Source organism: Mirounga angustirostris, unplaced genomic scaffold, assembly GCF_029215605.1.
Source record: "Mirounga angustirostris isolate CCGP_5_RB_7025 unplaced genomic scaffold, mMirAng1.0.hap1 SCAF_12, whole genome shotgun sequence".
Taxonomy (NCBI): Eukaryota; Metazoa; Chordata; class Mammalia; order Carnivora; family Phocidae; genus Mirounga; species Mirounga angustirostris.
This window is the reverse complement of record NW_026991720.1, coordinates 13,811,675-13,829,440: the sequence shown is the minus strand read 5'-3', so window position 1 is coordinate 13,829,440 and position 17,766 is coordinate 13,811,675. Positions and strand designations below refer to the sequence as shown.

The window sequence follows — 17,766 nt, the reverse complement described above, 5'->3', positions numbered from 1 at the left end:
GAGCTGTAGTCCGACCGCGGCTGCACCGGCAGGCCGCCAGGGTGGCGGGGAAGGCGGAGGGAGGAGGAGGACGGAGGCCTTGGTGAACCTGGCTGCTGGGCTGGGGGAGGGGACGATGGCCAGGAATGTAAACTGGAAAAAGGCAGTGAGAGAGAGGTAAGATATAATCTGGAGAGAAGTGCTATCTAGGTCATCTTTTTTCAGAAAAGCTTTACTCTGCTCTTTCTTTTTATTAAAAGTAAAACGCTACTAAGTTTGCTACTGAGTAGCCAGCCATAAGGGCATAAGACTTAGATTTTTGTTTAAATTAATTAAATGCAGTGGCCCCTGCAGGCGGCCAGTAATCTGCCGCTATCATTCACCGTTCTGCGCTCCACCCCCCCCAACCCAGTCAAACAGATGAATGTTAAGATCCTGACAGCCTCTCGAAAAATTTAAAGGCCTTAGGACACAGGACTTGCAAGTAAAATCTGCTGCCCTCCTGGGCTCTCTTTCAACTGTTGGGGAAATACAACTTTAAAAAGAAATCTCCTAACCCAGAAAACCTCTCCACGAAGAGAGCAGAGAAAGAAAACAGATTTACTGGGCGCCTGGGTGGCTCAGTCATTAAGCGTCTGCCTTCAGCTCAGGTCATGGTCCCAGGGTCCTGGGATCGAGACCCGCATCGGGCTCCCTGCTCCGCGGGAAGCCTGCTTCTCCCTCTCCCGCTCCCCCTGCTTGTGTTCCCTCTCTCGCTGTGTCTCTGTCAAATAAATAAAATCTTTAAAAAGAAAACAGATTTACTACTGGATAAGCATTAAACCAGAACGTGATGCTCATTATGAACAATGAACTAACAGATTGCAAAAAGACAGGGGCGCCTGGGTGGCTCAGTTGGTTAAGCCACTGCCTTCGGCTCAGGTCATGATCCTGGAGTCTCGGGATCGAGTCCCGCATCGGGCTCCCTGCTCAGCGGGGAGTCTGCTTCTTCCTCTGACCCTCTTCCCTCTCATGCTCTCTCTCAAATAAATAAATAAAATCTTTGAAAAAAAAAAAAAAGACAGAAAGGAATCTCCCGCATATACAGCCAAGCATATACAACCCCTTACATGCATGTTTTCAGGATAAACCATCACCAGTCCTCAAACGAGAAGACTTGACAGGACATTTTGTTACATATAGTTGGTCCTAACTTTATCATGGTAATTGGGGAGACTGCCTATGTTGGCTTCTTCAAAGGAGAAACAAACTCCTCATATCTTTAGGACAAGAGATAGTGTTGCAAGTTGGAGCAAGGCGCCCACAGATGTTAGGCTTGGGAACTAGGGGCCTGGAGCACTCCCCGGATGTTTATTTCAAAAGCTGGCTCCTGGGTCCTGGAAAGGTTCCTGATAGGAGACTGGCAAGAGATTATTTAGCCATTACGAAGCTATTCATCTATTTGAAAGGGACAAAGAAAGAAATTTTGAAAGAAAAAGAAAGAAAAGGGCAGGGTGGAGGTGGGGGTTCTTCTTTAGTTTCTCTTCCCTTCTTTTTTTTTTTTTAAAGACTTATTTATTTGACAGAGAGAGACACAGTGAGAGAGGGAACACAAGCAGGGGGAGTGGGAAAGGAGAAGCAGGCTTCCCGCGAAGCAGGGAGACCCATGTGGGGCTTGATCCCAGGACTCTGGGATCATGACCTGAGCCGAAGGCAGACGCATAACAACTGAGCCACCCAGGCGCCCCTCCCTTCCCTTTGCTATTTCTAAGGGAGAATTAAGCCTCTTATTTTCAATTTGTATTTGCCATGTGATGTCAGGGTGAGCAAAACCAAATCAGCCAAATGGTTCACTTTTCTTTTAAAAAATGTGGAGGGGTTCCTGGCTGGCTCAGTTGGTGAAGTATGCAACTCTTGATCTTGGGGTGGTGAATTCGAGCCCCATGTTGGGTGTAGAGATTACTTAATAAAATCCCTACACGTGCATATATGGAATATTATTCAGCCTTTAAAAGGAATGAAATTCTGACACACGCTACAACATAGATGAACCTGGAGAGCATTATGCTAAATGAAATAAGCCAGTCACAAAAGGACAGATATTGTATGATTCCATTTACATGAAGTACCTAGAGTAATCAAAATCATAGGGAGAGAAAGTAGGATCATGGTTAGTAGAAATGGGAGTTATTGTTTAATGGGTAGAGTTTCAGTTGGGGATGATGCAAAAGTTCTGGAGATGGATAGTAGTGATGGTTGCACAACAATGTGAATATGTTTAATGCCATTGAACAGAATCCTTCAAAATGGCTAAAATGGAGGCACCTGGGTGGCTCAGTCAGTTAAGCATCCAACTCTTGATTTCAGCTCAGGTCGTGATCTCAGGGTCGTGAGATGGAGCCCTTTGTTGGGTCCCACACTCAGCACAGAGTCTGCTTAAGATTCTCTCCCTTTCCCTCTGCCCCTCCCCACCCCAGCTCTCACTCTCTCTCTCTCAAAAAAAAAAAAAAAGCTAAAATGGTAAAGTGTACATATTGTGAAACATATGTGTGTGCATGTACATATGTCTACGTATGCATGTGTGGAGAGGAATAAAATAAGTATAGGGCGCCTGGGTGGCTCAGTTAAGTGTCTGCCTTCAGCTCAGGTCATGATCCCAGGGTCTCCTTGCTCAGTGGGGGACTCCTTGCTCAGTGGGGAGTCTGCTCCTCCCTCTCCCTCTGCCCTCCCCTGGTTTGTGCTCTCTCTCTCTAGCTCTCTCTCAAATAAATAAATAAAATCTTTAAAAAAATAAATTAATTAAATAAAATAAGTATATAACCTGCGTCACTACCACCCAGGCCAAGAAGCCCACACCACACTCTGCGCTCATAGTCATGTTGGCAGAAATGGTCTGGTGGAGAAAGTCAGAATGGGGGAGACGGAATCTCTCTCTCTCCTTAACTTCCATAACCATCTAGGCATTTTACTATTTGATTATTTTTTTTTAAGATTTTATTTATTTATTTGCGAGGGAGAGAGAGAGAACATGGAGGGGGGAGGACAGAGGGAGAAGCAGGCTCCCCGCTGAGCAGGGAACCTGCCCGCAGGGCTCCATCCCAGGACCCTGAGATCATGACCTGAGCCAAAGGCAGACGCTTAACCAACTGAACCTCCCAGGCGCCCTAGACATTTTACTATTTGATTTCTACTTCTAGATGTTCTCCAAGTACTGGGGCTGAGTCAGCTGACTTTTTTTTTCTTCCCCAGTAACCATTACCAGAAGAAGAAACCGTTTTGACACCTAGCCTCACCGACATGCACATCTAACAGGTTTTATTTCCTGCCTCCCACCCATACAGGGTGCTGGATCTTGAACTATATGTCATTTTCAGTGCACAGACGTCTGCCTGTGACTCCCCAAGTGACAACGTGCCCCAGGTGCACTCGCCAGTGCTTTTGTTTTCTTGCTCTACCTGCCAGCACCGGGTTTATGACTCAAGAGAGGTTCCTGAAAAGTGATGTGTAAATGGAATATGGGGTAAGAGAAATTATAACTTACAGGTTTTCTGAAGGAATTACAGAAAGAAATGCTCTTGGAAAGTGAATAAACCCTCATCTATTTCAGTGCTTCTCGATCTTTTTAGACCCCAACCCACAGTAAGAGATACATTTTACATCACCTGGGTACATCCATGCATGGACACAACTGACCCAAACAGGGTACGAAACAGTACTTAGCCTTACCGCATGAGATACATTCTGAAATTCTGTCCTAGTTTCTTCTGTAAAAATGCTGGTTGCAGGCCACCTGGCTGGCTCAGTCGGCAGAGCACAATGCCTCTCAGTCTCGGGTCGTGAATTAAAAGCCCATGTTGGGCATGGAGCCTTCTTTAAAAAAAAAAAAAATGCTGGTTGCCACCCACAAAAAAAATGGATTTCATGACTCACTAATAGGTCTCAGCCCACAGTTTGAAAACACTATACCAATTTAAATATTTTATCAATCTGATGTTTCCATTTTGCACATGGTAGCTTAACTGCCTACACCTTACATTCTACATTATGGAGAAAATCTAGTCCCTAAGATATGATAAGCGGTGACTCTTCCAGACTCTGTGAGGGAAAAACTTAAGTTTTATGCTTTTACTGCCAGTAGGAGACTGATAAATTCTAGGTTTTCTCAGACCTAGAAATCAACCTTCATTCTGTGGTAGATTTTTTGAGGAAGGAAAACAAATGTTTTTCAGCTCTTTCTTCCCATGCAAGTTCAGAGTTGTTTTGTTTTTGGTTTTGTTTTTGTTTTTTAATCTTCTCTTTGGGTCGCCTCCTTTCTCTCCGTGGCTCCTCAGAAAGAGTTATTCAAGTCCACAAAACAGCCAAATGACTCAAGACCTAGATCTGTATTCTCCTTCACCTTGCCCCCCCTCAACTAGCCGCCCCCCACCCCAGCCAAACAAGGGACCCCAGGAAAAACCGGAGGGCAAGGACTGCAAAAGAGAAGGTGAGTAGAAGGAAGGAACAGGGTGGCTGAATAGTTAAGGGCTAGTCCTTGTCGTCTGGCTCTGCTAAGTGCCGAATGTCAGGAGGGCAAGTTGACTGCGTGGGGAGCACTGGCCAGCGCCTCGCCCTGCGCTTTGTACCCAACGGCAGCTGAGGCCAGGGCGGTGGGAGGGCTCGCGCTTTCCTTTCACTTTCTCAGGTCGCCAAGCCCGACACCTGGGGACCGAACACCAGCTCCCACCACTCCGACCAGGCCCGGAGGGAGGAAGAAAGGTGTGGAGGGCGGGGAAGGAAAACTAGGAGAATAAAGTAAACATTACCTGCCAGCAGAGGTGGGAGAGCGAGCCAGGTAAGCAACAGGTGAACCAGGAAGGTGAAGGCTACAGGATGCGGGGTGGAGGGCATCCGGCACCGGCGGGTGGGCACTGCTCATTTCTCCTTGCAGGGGGCGCTGGCTAAGGTAAAGAGGGCTTTTGTGAAAACAAACCCGGAGGACTTGCTTGGGGCAGGGGGAAGGTGGAAGTAAGGTCCCTCCCTGCTCAAGGTAGTGATATGACACCGGAAGTGGAATGGCCTTCTTTATTTGAAAAGCCAGAAGGAAAAAAGTGGTTTCATTGTGTCTTTTGTCTGCTGCATCATTTGCCAGAGGTGAGTTTCAGAGGCGTCCAAGAGAGGAATGGGAGCCTTCTTCATCTGTTTAAAGCTCAGGGTTTTCATGTACAGATTATGAGTCTGTGTGCTTTCTTATTTGTGTGATGATTCAGACCTGTCCTTTTCTGACTTTAGAGAAAACCAAAAAATAAAACTGGAAGAAATGGAGGAGGGTGTCATAAGGCAGGAACAACGTGAAGCATGTCAAATTTAATCATCCAATGGGATAAGTTTTCATGTATTTTTATGAAACATTGGATGAGGAGACCCAACACAACATCATGTGAAGAACGGTTGAAAGGCCCAGGGATATTTGCCTTGAGGGGATATGTTTGCTGCCTCAGATTTCTGATGGGCTGTCATGTGGAATCGGAATCTGCCAAGTCCTGGCACAGCCCGAGGGGCAACAGATGGAAACCCCATGGAGATAGAGTTCAACCCATGTAAATTACAGTTGCACATGCCAAGTGGATTCTTGCAGGAGGTAGTAAGTTCCCTGTGATCAAAGATATCAAAGTACAGGTAGATATTGAAGCAGAAATGCTGAGGTGGGAATAAAGTTTCAGGTGAGTGATTCTGTTGATCAGTGCCCCCCCAACCTGGATGGTCATCAGAATCACCTGGGAAGTGTGTGCCTGTGTGTGTGTGTCTTTAAATATATTTGGCAGATCTCGAATGGGCTCTAGCAATATATCTTTCTAAGTATCTCTTTCAGATAGTTGTGACATAATCAGTTTGGGAAACACTGTCATTAGAAACTTTAAGTTATTTCTCAGCCCAGAGTAAAATATGCCATAAACACTTGAAAACCATAGTTTTCATTTTGGGGTTTTTTGGGTTTTTTTTAAGTTTATTTTTAAGTGATTCCTACACCCAACATGGGGCTTGAACTCACAACCCTGGGATCAAGAGTCATGTGCTCTACCAACTGAGCCAGCCAGGTGCTCCACGTAGTTTTCATCTTGAATATTCTCGAAATCGTAATTTCCTGGTCAAGAAAACCAGAAGAAAAAGGCCATGTCTCTCTTCCCCAAACTGACTTCTGTGTCAAATCTTGTCGGTCCTTGTTGCTGGTTGCCTGGACGGTCTGTCTTCTGTAGTTGGGAGTTTTCCTCCCCGTGGGAAGTGAAGCTAGGATGACAGCGAGGAGTGTTCTCCACCTGATGAATGGCAGGTGGGACACTCCCGTAGGCATCTACCCTGCCATCCTCCTGCTCTGGGCGCTTGACAGAGCATGGGGTACTTCCTCGCCTCAGTGACTAAGATTTCAGTCAATGTTGTCATCTGAGAGTGTCGCTTGTGTGCTGGCCCCCACAGAGAATGGCAGTTAAACCTCTTCATTTTAAAGCAATGCCAACCCATGGAGACTAGGTGTGGGCATGTGGGGACAGCTCCCTTGTACCTGACCAGGAATTAATATCCTTCTCCCACAAGAATGCGAGTGCTATGAATGAACAACCTCTCTTTCTCTTGTCCTGTCCTACATCCCAAGTGCCTAGAACAGTGCCTGGTGCCTGATGGAACAGTGTCTAGTTCACTAAAAAGATGCTGGATTCCTTCTTTTCTTCCTAGGTCCATTCTAGGTGGCAAGGAGCCATGCAATTCTCCAGCTCATCCAGGGCAGCAGATGAGAATTTTGACTATTTGTTCAAGATTATCCTCATTGGGGATTCCAATGTGGGGAAGACGTGTGTGGTACAGCATTTCAAATCTGGGGTCTACACAGAGACACAGCAGAACACGATTGGGGTGGACTTCACTGTGCGCTCCCTTGAGATCGATGGCAAGAAAGTGAAGGTCAGAAAGGCACGGGGTTGGCTCCTCCTCTCTTAGCTAGAGGTTTTTTTTTTTTTTTTTAAGATTTTATTTATTTGAGAGAGAGAGAGAGAGCATCAGCAGGGGGGAGGGGTAGAGGGAGAAGCAGATCCCTACTGAGCAAGGAGCCAACGTGGGGCTCCATCCCAGGACCCTGGGATCATGACCTGAGTCGAAGGCAAATGCCCAACTGACTGAGCCACCCAGGTGCCCCTTAGGTAGAGTTCTTAACACCACAACACATGCCTGAGGAATAAAAGATTTAAATATAAAACATGAAGTCATAGGAATACCAGAAAAAAAGACCATTGAAATATTTATTTTTATCATTGTGGGATGGGGAAATCAGCCTTTTTTTTTTTTTTTTAAGATTTTATTTATTTGAGAGAAAGATTGAGAGAACGAGTGGGAGGAGGGGCAGAGGGAGAAGCCAACTAGCCGCAAGCAGGGAGCCTGATGCAGGACTCAATCCCTGAGATCATGACCTGAGCCAAAGGCAGATGCTTAACTGACTGAGCCACTGATGCACCAGCAGTCTTTTTTTTTTTTTTTTTTTAAGATTTTATGTATTTATTTGAAAGAGAGAGAGCAAAGCGGGGGAGAGGGGTATGAGGAAGCAGAGAGAGAGGGAGAGGAACAGGCAGACTCCCTGCTGAGCGCAGAGCCCAACGCAAGGCTGATCCCAGGACCCCAAGATCATGACCCAAGCCGAAATCAGACGCTTAACTGACTGAGCCACCCAGGCGCCCCAGGAAATAAGCCTTTTAAGACAAGAACCCAGAAGCCATAAAAGAAAAGATTGCTCAATCATAACTACCTAAAGGCCAAGTTTCTATATCTCTATATAATGATATAAAGGTCAAATTTCTACATCCACAAAAATACCATAAACAAAGTCAAAAGATGAATGACAAACTGTAAAGAAATACTTGCAAATATGGAACTGACAAAAGGCTAATTTCTTTAACATAAAAGGAGCCCCAATAAATATCTAAGAAAAAGACTAACAACCAAATACAAAAAGTAGGCAATCCACAGATTGGACACAATTGCTATTTCATAAATTCGATAAGAACTAGTTCAGAAATTCATGTCAAGATATAAAGGTGCCCATCCTCACTCATGATTTTAAAAGTGCAAATGTGAATCAAAAACCAATGATGTAATGTATGGTGATTAACATAACATAATAAAATTTAAAAAATAAAAATAAAAGTGCAAATTCAAATAACAGTGAGAGACTTTTACCCATTTGGTTAGAAAAGATCAGAAAGTGTTGGTGAAAGTGTTGGTGAAAATGTAAAGCTTGGGATCTTTATTAAATAAAAACAACTGTAAAAAGACATTTTGGAGACAATCAGGAGAATTTTAACATATTAGATGATACCAAGGAGTTAGTGAGAAGCTGATTAGCAGTGATTAGGGCATTGTGCTTCTGTATGAAAATGTCTACTTTTGACACAAATGAAATGACATGACGTCTGGGATTCACCCAGGTCAGTAACACCTCAGGGGCGCCTGGGTAGCTCAGTGGTTGAGTGTCTGCCTTTGGCTCAGGTCATGATCTCAGGGTCCTGGGATCGAGCCCCGCATCGGGCTCCCTGCTCAGAAAGGAGCCTGCTTCTCCCTCTCCCACTCCCCCTGCTTGTGTTCCCTCTCGGTGTGTCTCTGTCAATAAATAAATAAACTTCTTTAATAAAAAATAAATAAAATAACACCTAGGGGCTAGATGAAGCAAGAGTGGTGAAATCTTGATAATTACTGAGTCTGGATATTGGCTATATGAGGGTTCCTTGCTTTATTCTCTCTAGTTTGGGGTACGTTTGCATCTTTCTTTAGGGGCTCTTGGCTGGCTCAGTCGGTAGAGCATGCGACTCTTGATCTCAGGGTCATGAGTACAAGCCCCACACTGGGTGCCGAGTTTCCTTAATGAAGTAAAGAATTAATTAATTAGTATATTTTATAAATAGTGTGAGAGAGTGAACAAACGGGTACCCTCAGACACAGTGGGAGGGTGTACAATCAGGTGCCCCGGCGTGGGATGGTCACTGAGAAGGTATTATCATAAGGACACTCCTAAACAGACACAGCTGAGTGGTCCTTTAAAATCAGAACGGTTCAGCCAGTGTTATCACCTTGAGTGGGATCAACGAGCAGGTTCCAAAGGTTGACCCCGAAATCTAGACAAAGGGATGATGGAGGTAAAAAGGTCAAGAACACCAGACCTATGACATTGGGTCCACCTCTCCGACTAAAGTGTCCCTTAGGTGGTGGCTCCCAAACCTGAAAGCACATCCAAATCACCCTGAGGAGCAAAAGGAAACACGGATCCCTGGGCCCCACTCCTGACCTACTGAATATCTCCAAGTGAGACCCAGGAAACTGCCTTTTTCGGACGAAGGAGGTGAGCAAGCTGCCATCAGGCACGGGAACTCCTGATGCAGACCCCCCTTTCCTGCCCTCTTCCAGATGCAAGTGTGGGACACGGCGGGCCAGGAGCGCTTCCGGACCATCACTCAGAGCTACTACCGCAGTGCCCACGCCGCCATCATTGCCTACGACCTCACCCGACGGTCCACCTTCGAGTCTGTTCCTCACTGGATCCACGAGATAGAAAAATACGGAGCGGCGAACTTGGTCATTATGCTGATTGGTATGGCGTTTTCAAAGCATTTGGCTTTTCTTTCCTGGGCCCCTCTGCGGATGCTCAGGTTTTTGTGTGTTTCTGATGGCAAGGGAACGTGAAATCATAAAAGTGCAGGTGGTAGACGGGACCTCACAAAGCGGCCCCCAAACTCCCACCAGATTCACTGGAGAATGTGGGTGGAGGGGTGTGAACTTGTTAATAATACGGTTTCCAAGGCCCCACCTTAGAGTGTCTGGTCCCAAACACCTGGGATGGGGCCCGGGCTACTCGATGAAGGCATCATATCCCAACTGATTTGATGCAAATGTGTGTAGACCACACAGGAAATCCCCTGGAGGCTGAGGTTAACAATATCAAACAGCTCCAAATCCCCAAGGGAGCCACTCACAGGCCTGGGACCGCACCCATGAATGACTCCTTTACAACTGCTAGGATCCTAAGCAAATCTTAACGACAAACCACCATCAAAATTAACAGCAACTTCAACTGCACAAAGGAAACGGCCGGCTTAACGTGAGCGGTCCTACTGCATGTTCAGAAGGTGTACATTTCCATCCCTTCTCAGTAGTTTGAGTTTTGCAAACAGAGCTGCCTTTTCCTTCCTCCTATGAACACAACTATTAACTAAGTGGCTGTTTGATTTTGGCAAGATGGTTTAGGCCCTTGCTCCTCAAAGTGCGGTCTGTGGGCCAGCAGTTACCCGCCAGAGTTTGTGAAAAGTGCAAGATCTTAGGCCACATCCCACACTTCCTGAATCAGAATCTTCATTTTAAGAGGATCCTAAGGAGATTCATAGGCAAATGGAAGTTTACACAGAACAAGTCTAGACAGTGAGCTGTGAGACTCTCATGAGAAAGAGCTAAACACACCGTGTTTAATGGCTAATTCATCCTCTGACAAGCATGTCCTAGCCCTGTGGCCAGACACCCTCTGAGCCTTGTTCCTGATCTATAAGATGTGACTAATACTTAATGGGTTGTGGTAAAACTTTAATGAGATACTGTATATAAATTGCTTAGCAGTGCCTGGCACCAAGTAAGTGTTTAATAGACCGTAGGATGTGTTCTAGGAAGTTTGTTTGAGGAACGGTCTCCTCTATGTTCCAAATAATTCAGGGCTTAGAGGGGAGGGTGCAAGTTCCCAGGACCTAGGAAGAGCCAGCGATCAAGCCCCAGCCAGAGCAGGAGACACAGTGGGGCCAGCCTGCTTCTCCCCCTCCCCAACCCCCCTACCCTTCCAACACCCCCCCCCCCCGGCCGCCCTGCCCACCACCACCAACAGGCAGGACCTGTGCACCCTCCTCTCAGGGCTGGGCTCTGGGAGCCAGCCCCTTTGTGCTGTATTGTGCACCTGTTCCCTCTCTCAGCTGCTTCTCACGCCTTACTCTTACTCGTGGAATCCCTCAAAACATCATCTCCGACCTGCTCCCGCCACAGACCTCATTCTCTCAGTATCTCCTTGCTCACAAGGCAATCCCCGTTCCTTCTTTTCATGGCAAAGCATGACCCAGGCTGCTGGTCAACCCAAGGACGGGCAGGTGCGGGGCAAGGTGCCTACCTGAGACCAAGAGCTGGGCCCCGATGGTGAAGGTGGTCACAGGATGCAAAGCCTGGCCACAGGCGGGTCCTAGAAGAGGTCACTGGCACGTGTTCTGAGCACATCTAGCCCATTCATTATTACTGCCATGATTCCAGAAAGGGCGTTTTGATTCATAGTTCGGCTCCTGTCGTACGCACAGACTTGAAGGGAGCTCATGCCGTTCCTCTAACTTGAGAAACAAAGTCATTCCAAGAGCCTAGAGTGCGCTCCCTCCTTCCTGCTACCTCAGATCCAAAGTCCCAGATTCCACAGTCTGCTGCCAAAGTAGATGCCCCTCAGCTTCCGTCCCCTCGTTTTCTCCGAGGGGCTTGTCCCACATGGCAGAAAGCAGGGGGGAGAGATTAGTGAGGCTTCCCCACGGAGGGCACCTCGTCTCTCTGGGAGGAGCGAGATGCCTCTCTCCTGTAGCTTCTCACCCAAAGGCCCTGTTGGGACCAGAAACTTTTGTGATTTGACTTCTGGTATAAAGGACACTTCTACAAGCAGAGTTCAGAGTTCGAGGAATAAGCACTGACCCCAAAAGAGCTGTATTTCTTCCCCAACAACCACTTCTGGGAACAACGAAAAGAAGGATGCTCACGAGGTGTCCTGCATCCTTCAGGATAGCAGGGCCCCACCCTTGGGGTGTGAGGACCAGGGGCCGTGCTAGGGAGATGCTGGTGACAGGTGACATTAAACGCTTAGCCGATCCAGGTACAATTCTGAGCCCTCGGAGTCACTGCATTTAACTGGACTTTGGAGTCAGACAGATTGGGGTTCAGAGCTCCTTCTCTGCCTTCCCTTCTGAACTTGGACTCGTTGCTCTCTCTAAATTTCTATTTCCTCATCTATGAAACAGATACCTGCTTCAGGTGTACTGTTGAGTTGAATGGATATATCTGAAGCACTTAGCGTGGTGCTAAGACCTCAGTAAGGGGAAGCCATTATTTCCTGGTGGAGCAAAGATGAGGCTCTGCTGTGCTAGCTGGAGGGGCTCAGAGGCCCCCCCGGGGGGAGAGCGGAGCCAACGGGGAGGGACATCCATGACCTCCGGGGCAGAAGGAAACCCCACCAGGGGTAGCTCCCAGAGAAAGGACAAGGGTGGAAAACGTGCATCTAAGGGGAATGAAGACGTTCTGATCACACTAAGTTTTCCCAGGAAGGTGGACTGGATCTCTTTTCCATTAAATTCCTGTGCTCCCAACAATGTAGTAGTTGTTCCTTGGGGCCTGGAAGCCTGCAAGGCAAAGCTGCATGCCCCCAGGAACACTTCCCTTCTGAGCTATCTTTGGAAGACAAAGCCTTTTCTCCAATGTCCTGGGCCTCCCTCGATGACTCTCCCCCCAGCACTCTCCTTAACTGCTAATTCCTCTGCAGCAGACACAGATGGGGCAGAGGAGGAGGTAACAAATGCTAAGATGGGGGCACCTGGGTAGCTTAGTTGGTTAAGCATCTGCCTTCAGTTCAGGTCATGATCCCGGGGTCCTGGGATCGAGCCCCGCATCGGGCTCCCTGCTCAGTGGAGAGCCTGTTTCTCCCTCTCCCTCTGCCTCTCCCCCTGCTTGTGCTCTCTCGCGCGCTCTCTCCCTCTAGATCGCTCTATCTCAAGTAAAATAAAATCTTTTAAAGAATGCTAAGATGTGGGGCGCCTGGGTGGCTCAGTTGGTTAAGCGACTGCCTTCGGCTCAGGTCATGATCCTGGAGTCCCGGGATCGAGTCCCGCATCAGGTTCCCTGCTCGGCAGGGGGTCTGCTTCTCCCTCTGACCCTCCTCCCTCTCATGCTCTCTGTCTCTCATTCTCTCTCTCTCAAATAAATAAATAAAATCTTAAAAAAAAAAAAAAAAGAATGCTAAGATGTTGCAGGATTTCCAGGAATCTCACAGCTGTTGTGGTATCTACACCCTAGTCTGTCATTCCTTACAACCATCTCTGCCTCACTTTACGATTGGTTCTAGAAATGCCCCCAAAGATGATCAGGATGTGTCAGTTTAGGACGCAGACTTTCACACAAATGTCAGAGAGCTGATTGTGCACCAATTTGTACTGCTCCTTCTCTCCGGCCATTTACCGGAAGACCAGCCCCTTGGTAGTGTCCCTGTGTTTAAAATCCTTGGTGGACCCCCACTGCCCCCAAGATAGCATACAAATTCCTGAGCACAGCCTACAAGCACCCCGCTTTCCTCCTCCAGAAGGCTGGCTCTTATCTTTGCCTCATCCCTTCTGCTATTTGTGGCCTCCCAGCTCTTAGTACCCACCATGAGAGGGAGGGGTCAGGAGCCAACTTCCTTTATAGGTTATACGGGATGTTCTCCTGACTTCCCTCGGCACCTGCTATCTGTCCCCTTAGGATTTCAGGCAAACCTTCCACTTTAACTGCTGCTATATTTCCAAGTCCACGGTCTCTCAGCAAAAACCCTTTGTGCCTAAGAGTTCAGCCTTCAGAATCTGTCAGATTTTAGAAGAATGCATTCTATGTCATGTACCACCCTCAGTAGGTCTGGGCCAACACCCCAAGGTCAAATGCCTGCTTACTTAGGCAGTGCAGTGAAATGTGTGACATAGTCCTACAAAGCAGGTTGAATAAAAACCTCAAATGCCAGTTTAGGGCAGATGTTACTGTCAGAGGAATTGCCAAATACACTTAGGGGTTTCCGAGGTTTTTGGGTTTGGGAAATGTGGACAAGGGATTATACACCTGTAGTACTAACAACTGTTGCCATTCACCTGGTCCTTGACCTATATTATTTCGTGGCCTATCTCAGATCAGAAAATTCCTGTACAGTTGTTGAACTGCCTGTGTGTCTGTCTTGTCTCCGTAACAAGATGAGGCACTCCTTCCTTCGGGGCAGGAACATCTCTGGGTGCCCAACACACAGCCCTTACTTAGCAAGCAAGGATTTGGATTGCGAGGGGCAAACACACGGTTTCTTTCCCTTCCACCAGGTGTCCCGGCACATTGTGAGGTGTGTGGAGGGGCTGGGCACTGGGCAGACAGTGCTGCTGACCTGCCCTGGCAATGGGGCAGGTTGGCGGAGCAGGTCATAAAAGGCAGAAACAGTGCCACTGAGCCCAGCACCTACAGCTCAAAGTGAGGGATGCAAGGAGCTCCCACTCCTACAGCATCCCTCCCCACCCCACCCCCCCAAGAGGCTCTCACCGCTGCCTTCCAGAAGCAGAGCTGTGCCCTGAGCTTCAGCCTCCCGGGCTATGCATATGCATGCAGCTGTCTTGAAGAGATGTGCCTGAGTTCGTTTCCAGGGGCTGCTGTGACAAATTACCACACACCGAGCAGCTTAAAATCGTGGGAGGGTGTTCCCTCTCAATTCTGGAGGTCAGAAATCTGAACTCGGTATCACTGGGCCAAAATCAAGGCGTCCGCAGGGCCGCACGGCTCCGGGGGTTCCAAGGGAGCATCTGTTCTTTGCCTCTTTCCGCTTCTGGTGGCTGCCAGCACTCTGTGCTGTGGCCACAACATCTAGTGTGTACGTCCCTCTTCATCTTACCTCCTGTGTGTGTGTGACGTCTCCCCCCACCCCCCAGTCCACTCATCAGGGTACCTGTGGCTTTATTGGGGCCCATCCAGCTAATCCAGGTTCATCTCCCCATCTTGAGATTCTTAATAACATCTGCAAAGACCCATCTTCCAAATAAGGTGACATTCAGTTTCCAGGGATTAGAACCCGGTATCTTTGGGAGTCAGTTTTCAGCCCAGCCCAGTAGGTAGGTGGTGTCTCAGACTGAACACAGTTGTAAGAAAGGTTCCTTCAGCCCTGAGCCAACATTGCCTGGGGGATGGAGTCCTGCAGCCTGCAGCCTGGGTCTGCATTAGCAAGCCCTACTTTAGCCTACTTAAAAAAAAAAAAAAAAAAATTATTTTTAGGTAATCTCTACACCCAATGTGCAGCTCGAATTTACAATCCTGAGATCAAGAGTCCCATGCTCTACCAACTGAGCCAGCCAGGCGCCCCTGAGTAGACATTTTTTTAAAAAGATTATGTTTATTTATTTGAGAGAGCGAGCATGAGTGGGGGGGAGGAGCAGAGGGACAAGCAGACTCCACGCCGAGCATGGAGCCTGACATGGGGCCTGATCCCACACCCCGAGACCATGACCTGTGTTGAAATCAAGAGTTGGCCGCTGGGGCGCCTGGCTGGCTTAGTCGGTTAAGTGGCTGCCTTCGGCTCAAGTCATGATCCCAGGGTCCCAGGGTCCCAGGGTCCTGGGATTGAGCCCCACATCGGGCTCCCTGCTCCAAGGGAAGCCTGCTTCTCCCTCTCCCACCCCCCCTGCTTGTGTTCCCTTTCTCACCGTCAAATAAAATCTTAAAAAAAAAAAAAAAAAGAGTTGGCTGCTTAACCAACTGAGCCACCCAGACGCCCCCTAAATAGATATTTTTAATTTCAATATATGTCAATCCATCAGTCTTTCCCCAGTGATACAGTGCACAACTTTGCATGCACACACATGCAAAGGAGTGCACTGTATCAGTGGGGAAATCTGAATAAGCTCTATGGGATGTACCAATGGTAATTTCCTGGTTTTGATGTCAGACAATCATTCCCCAAGAGGTTACCAGTGGGGAAACTGGATGAACAGTACGCTAGACCTCCCTGAAGGACCTCCTTCAACAACCTGTGAGTCTATAATTGTTTCAAAATGAAAAGTTTTAAAGGTTTTCATGGTGGGGAGGGTTAATTATGGGGGGAAAGGGTCTAAGAAGGCTCCTTTATGAGAAAAAACAAGTTGAGAAACACTGGTCTGGCCCATCTTAATTACAGTAGCTTTGTAATAAATCCTGATGTCTGGTAGAACAAATCCTGCAGGAAAACAATTTTACCTTTAGATTCCTGCCTCAGAGAAATCAAAGTCCAATGATTGGATGCATGTAGGGTTGAAGTGGAAAAGCAAAAGAGATGGGTCACTCTTCCTTCTATAACCAGTCCTGGGCCATGCTCACAAAACCCTTCATTGAACTTTCTGGGGTAATAGGGAATGTTCTATATCCTGAGGGGAATGATGGTTACAGAGCATATACATTTGTCAGAATTCATGAACTGCACACTTAAAGTCTGCCTCCTGTTATATTTAAGTTGTAGCTAAATCCTGCATTATTCATTTCGTACCTTCAATCCGGCAAATCCTCATCACAAGCTCCTCATCTAGCCCAGGCCACCTGCTTGTGGATCCCACAGTATCCAACCCTTTGTGGTTTGGAAAAGAGAGCAGAAAGAGAAACAAGATTTGAAGGAGTAACAGAGAAGCCCGAGACACCCTCTCTGGCACAAGCTTTACCTAGTTAGACTTAGAAGGAAGGAATGACTGTCCCTCCGTAGAACGTAGAGGCTCCACCTGTCCCTGCCAATAAAACACACACCTCCGGCCCGTTTCTCACAGCTCCTCAGGATCTCATCTGACAGTGAATTAAGACAGTGGCTCTTTTTCCATCAATCCGTGGTTTCATTTTCAGTAAATCTGCCCACAATGGCTGTTTAGGAATGAATCACGCATGAATACTGTTGAACTAAAATGTTTCTATTAAAGGTTCATTAAAAAAAAAAAAAAAAAAAAAAACCACAGATTCAGTTCCTCCATGGAATATTTGCTTCTTTCTTGCTCCCAGGGAACAAATGTGACCTGTGGGAAAAACGGAATGTCCTGTTTGAGGATGCCTGCACACTGGCTGAGAAGTACGGCCTCCTTGCTGTTTTAGAAACATCTGCCAAAGAGTCTAAGAACATAGACGAGGTCTTCATGCTGATGGCCAGGGAGCTGATCACCCGCAACAGCCTGCACTTATTTGGGGAGAGCACCCTGAACAGCCTGTCCCCGGATTCTAGGCCGGTCCTTGTGGCCCAGGGTCCGAAGGAGAAGACCCACTGCATGTGCTGAAGACGTTCACGAGGCCAGTTGCAGCCACTGGATGCCACGTCTGATGCTGAAGGTAGCTGGATACCCTGTTGTCTGCCACGTAGCATCTCAGACCAAAGCACAGACTTGCCGCTGGGCCTTAACCCTTTCCTCCAGGATGGGGAGCACTTTGCCTGGAATCACACCAGAGGCCAGACCTGCTGACCCCGAGTAAAGCCACACCACTGTTTCTCTTGGTTCTGTTTCAGACTTGAGGCACAGGGGTAGGAGGACAAGGTCTACTCTTTATCCTTCCATTTTGTCTCCCCAACGCTTCCAACCAGTTTCTACTGAATTTTGCTTCTCGCTTGAAGAAGGTAGTGAAGAAAGAATAAAGGAGGGATATCAAGAGAGGGGAGAGGATGTTTAGAACATTCCAGAGCTGTTTAAAACAGCTGGGGTGCGGGGTGGGGGTGGGGGGGATGTGGAAAAAAAGCCTGCAGTGATAAACCAGAACGCTGTTAACTTTTGCTTCCCGACATTCACACCTCAGGTCTTTAGTTTGGGAGCAAAGCCTTTGACATCGAGACCATAAATACTGTCTTGCCAAATGGTCAAGAGCCATGTGATGGAGACAGAATTGGATCTCACTCTATCCTAGTGGGGCTGATGGGACCACCTTCCTAGAATGTGGGAGATGCCAACAATTTCCTTCTAAAATACCAGATTATCTGCTGGATAAAAACCCGCTTCTGAATTGAAATTCAGTTGGCTCACAGATGAATGT

General features: G+C 47.5%; 1 protein-coding gene across 3 annotated transcripts; it reads left to right on the top strand.

Annotated features, from left to right (window-relative positions):
• Positions 1-17,444, top strand: RAB19 (RAB19, member RAS oncogene family). 3 transcript variants are annotated; one of them, XM_045865089.3, is made up of 7 exons: positions 1-156; positions 3,300-3,478; positions 4,290-4,441; positions 4,640-4,789; positions 6,664-6,888; positions 9,376-9,559; positions 16,753-17,444. In XM_045865089.3, exons 5-7 carry the CDS (start codon positions 6,688-6,690, stop codon positions 17,019-17,021), a joined length of 654 nt encoding a protein of 217 aa, XP_045721045.1. In that variant the 5' UTR covers positions 1-156; positions 3,300-3,478; positions 4,290-4,441; positions 4,640-4,789; positions 6,664-6,687; the 3' UTR covers positions 17,022-17,444. The 3 variants fall into 3 exon arrangements, with proteins under 3 accessions (XP_045721045.1, XP_045721044.1, XP_064430960.1); XM_045865088.3 differs by having other exon boundaries at positions 3,333-3,478; positions 4,290-4,789; XM_064574890.1 differs by lacking the exons at positions 1-156; positions 3,300-3,478 and having other exon boundaries at positions 3,963-4,789.
• Positions 17,445-17,766: the final 322 nt, after the last annotated feature.

What these genes read in the sequence shown, in the direction of transcription:
- RAB19 (XM_045865088.3), top strand. Translation starts at nt 6,688, where the DNA reads ATGCAATTCTCCAGCTCATCCAGGGCAGCAGATGAGAATTTTGACTAT. An exon ending in TCGATGGCAAGAAAGTGAAG is followed by an intron (nt 6,889 to 9,375) that starts GTCAGAAAGGCA and finishes GCCCTCTTCCAG; the next exon opens with ATGCAAGTGTGGGACACGGC. An exon ending in CTTGGTCATTATGCTGATTG is followed by an intron (nt 9,560 to 16,752) that starts GTATGGCGTTTT and finishes TCTTGCTCCCAG; the next exon opens with GGAACAAATGTGACCTGTGG.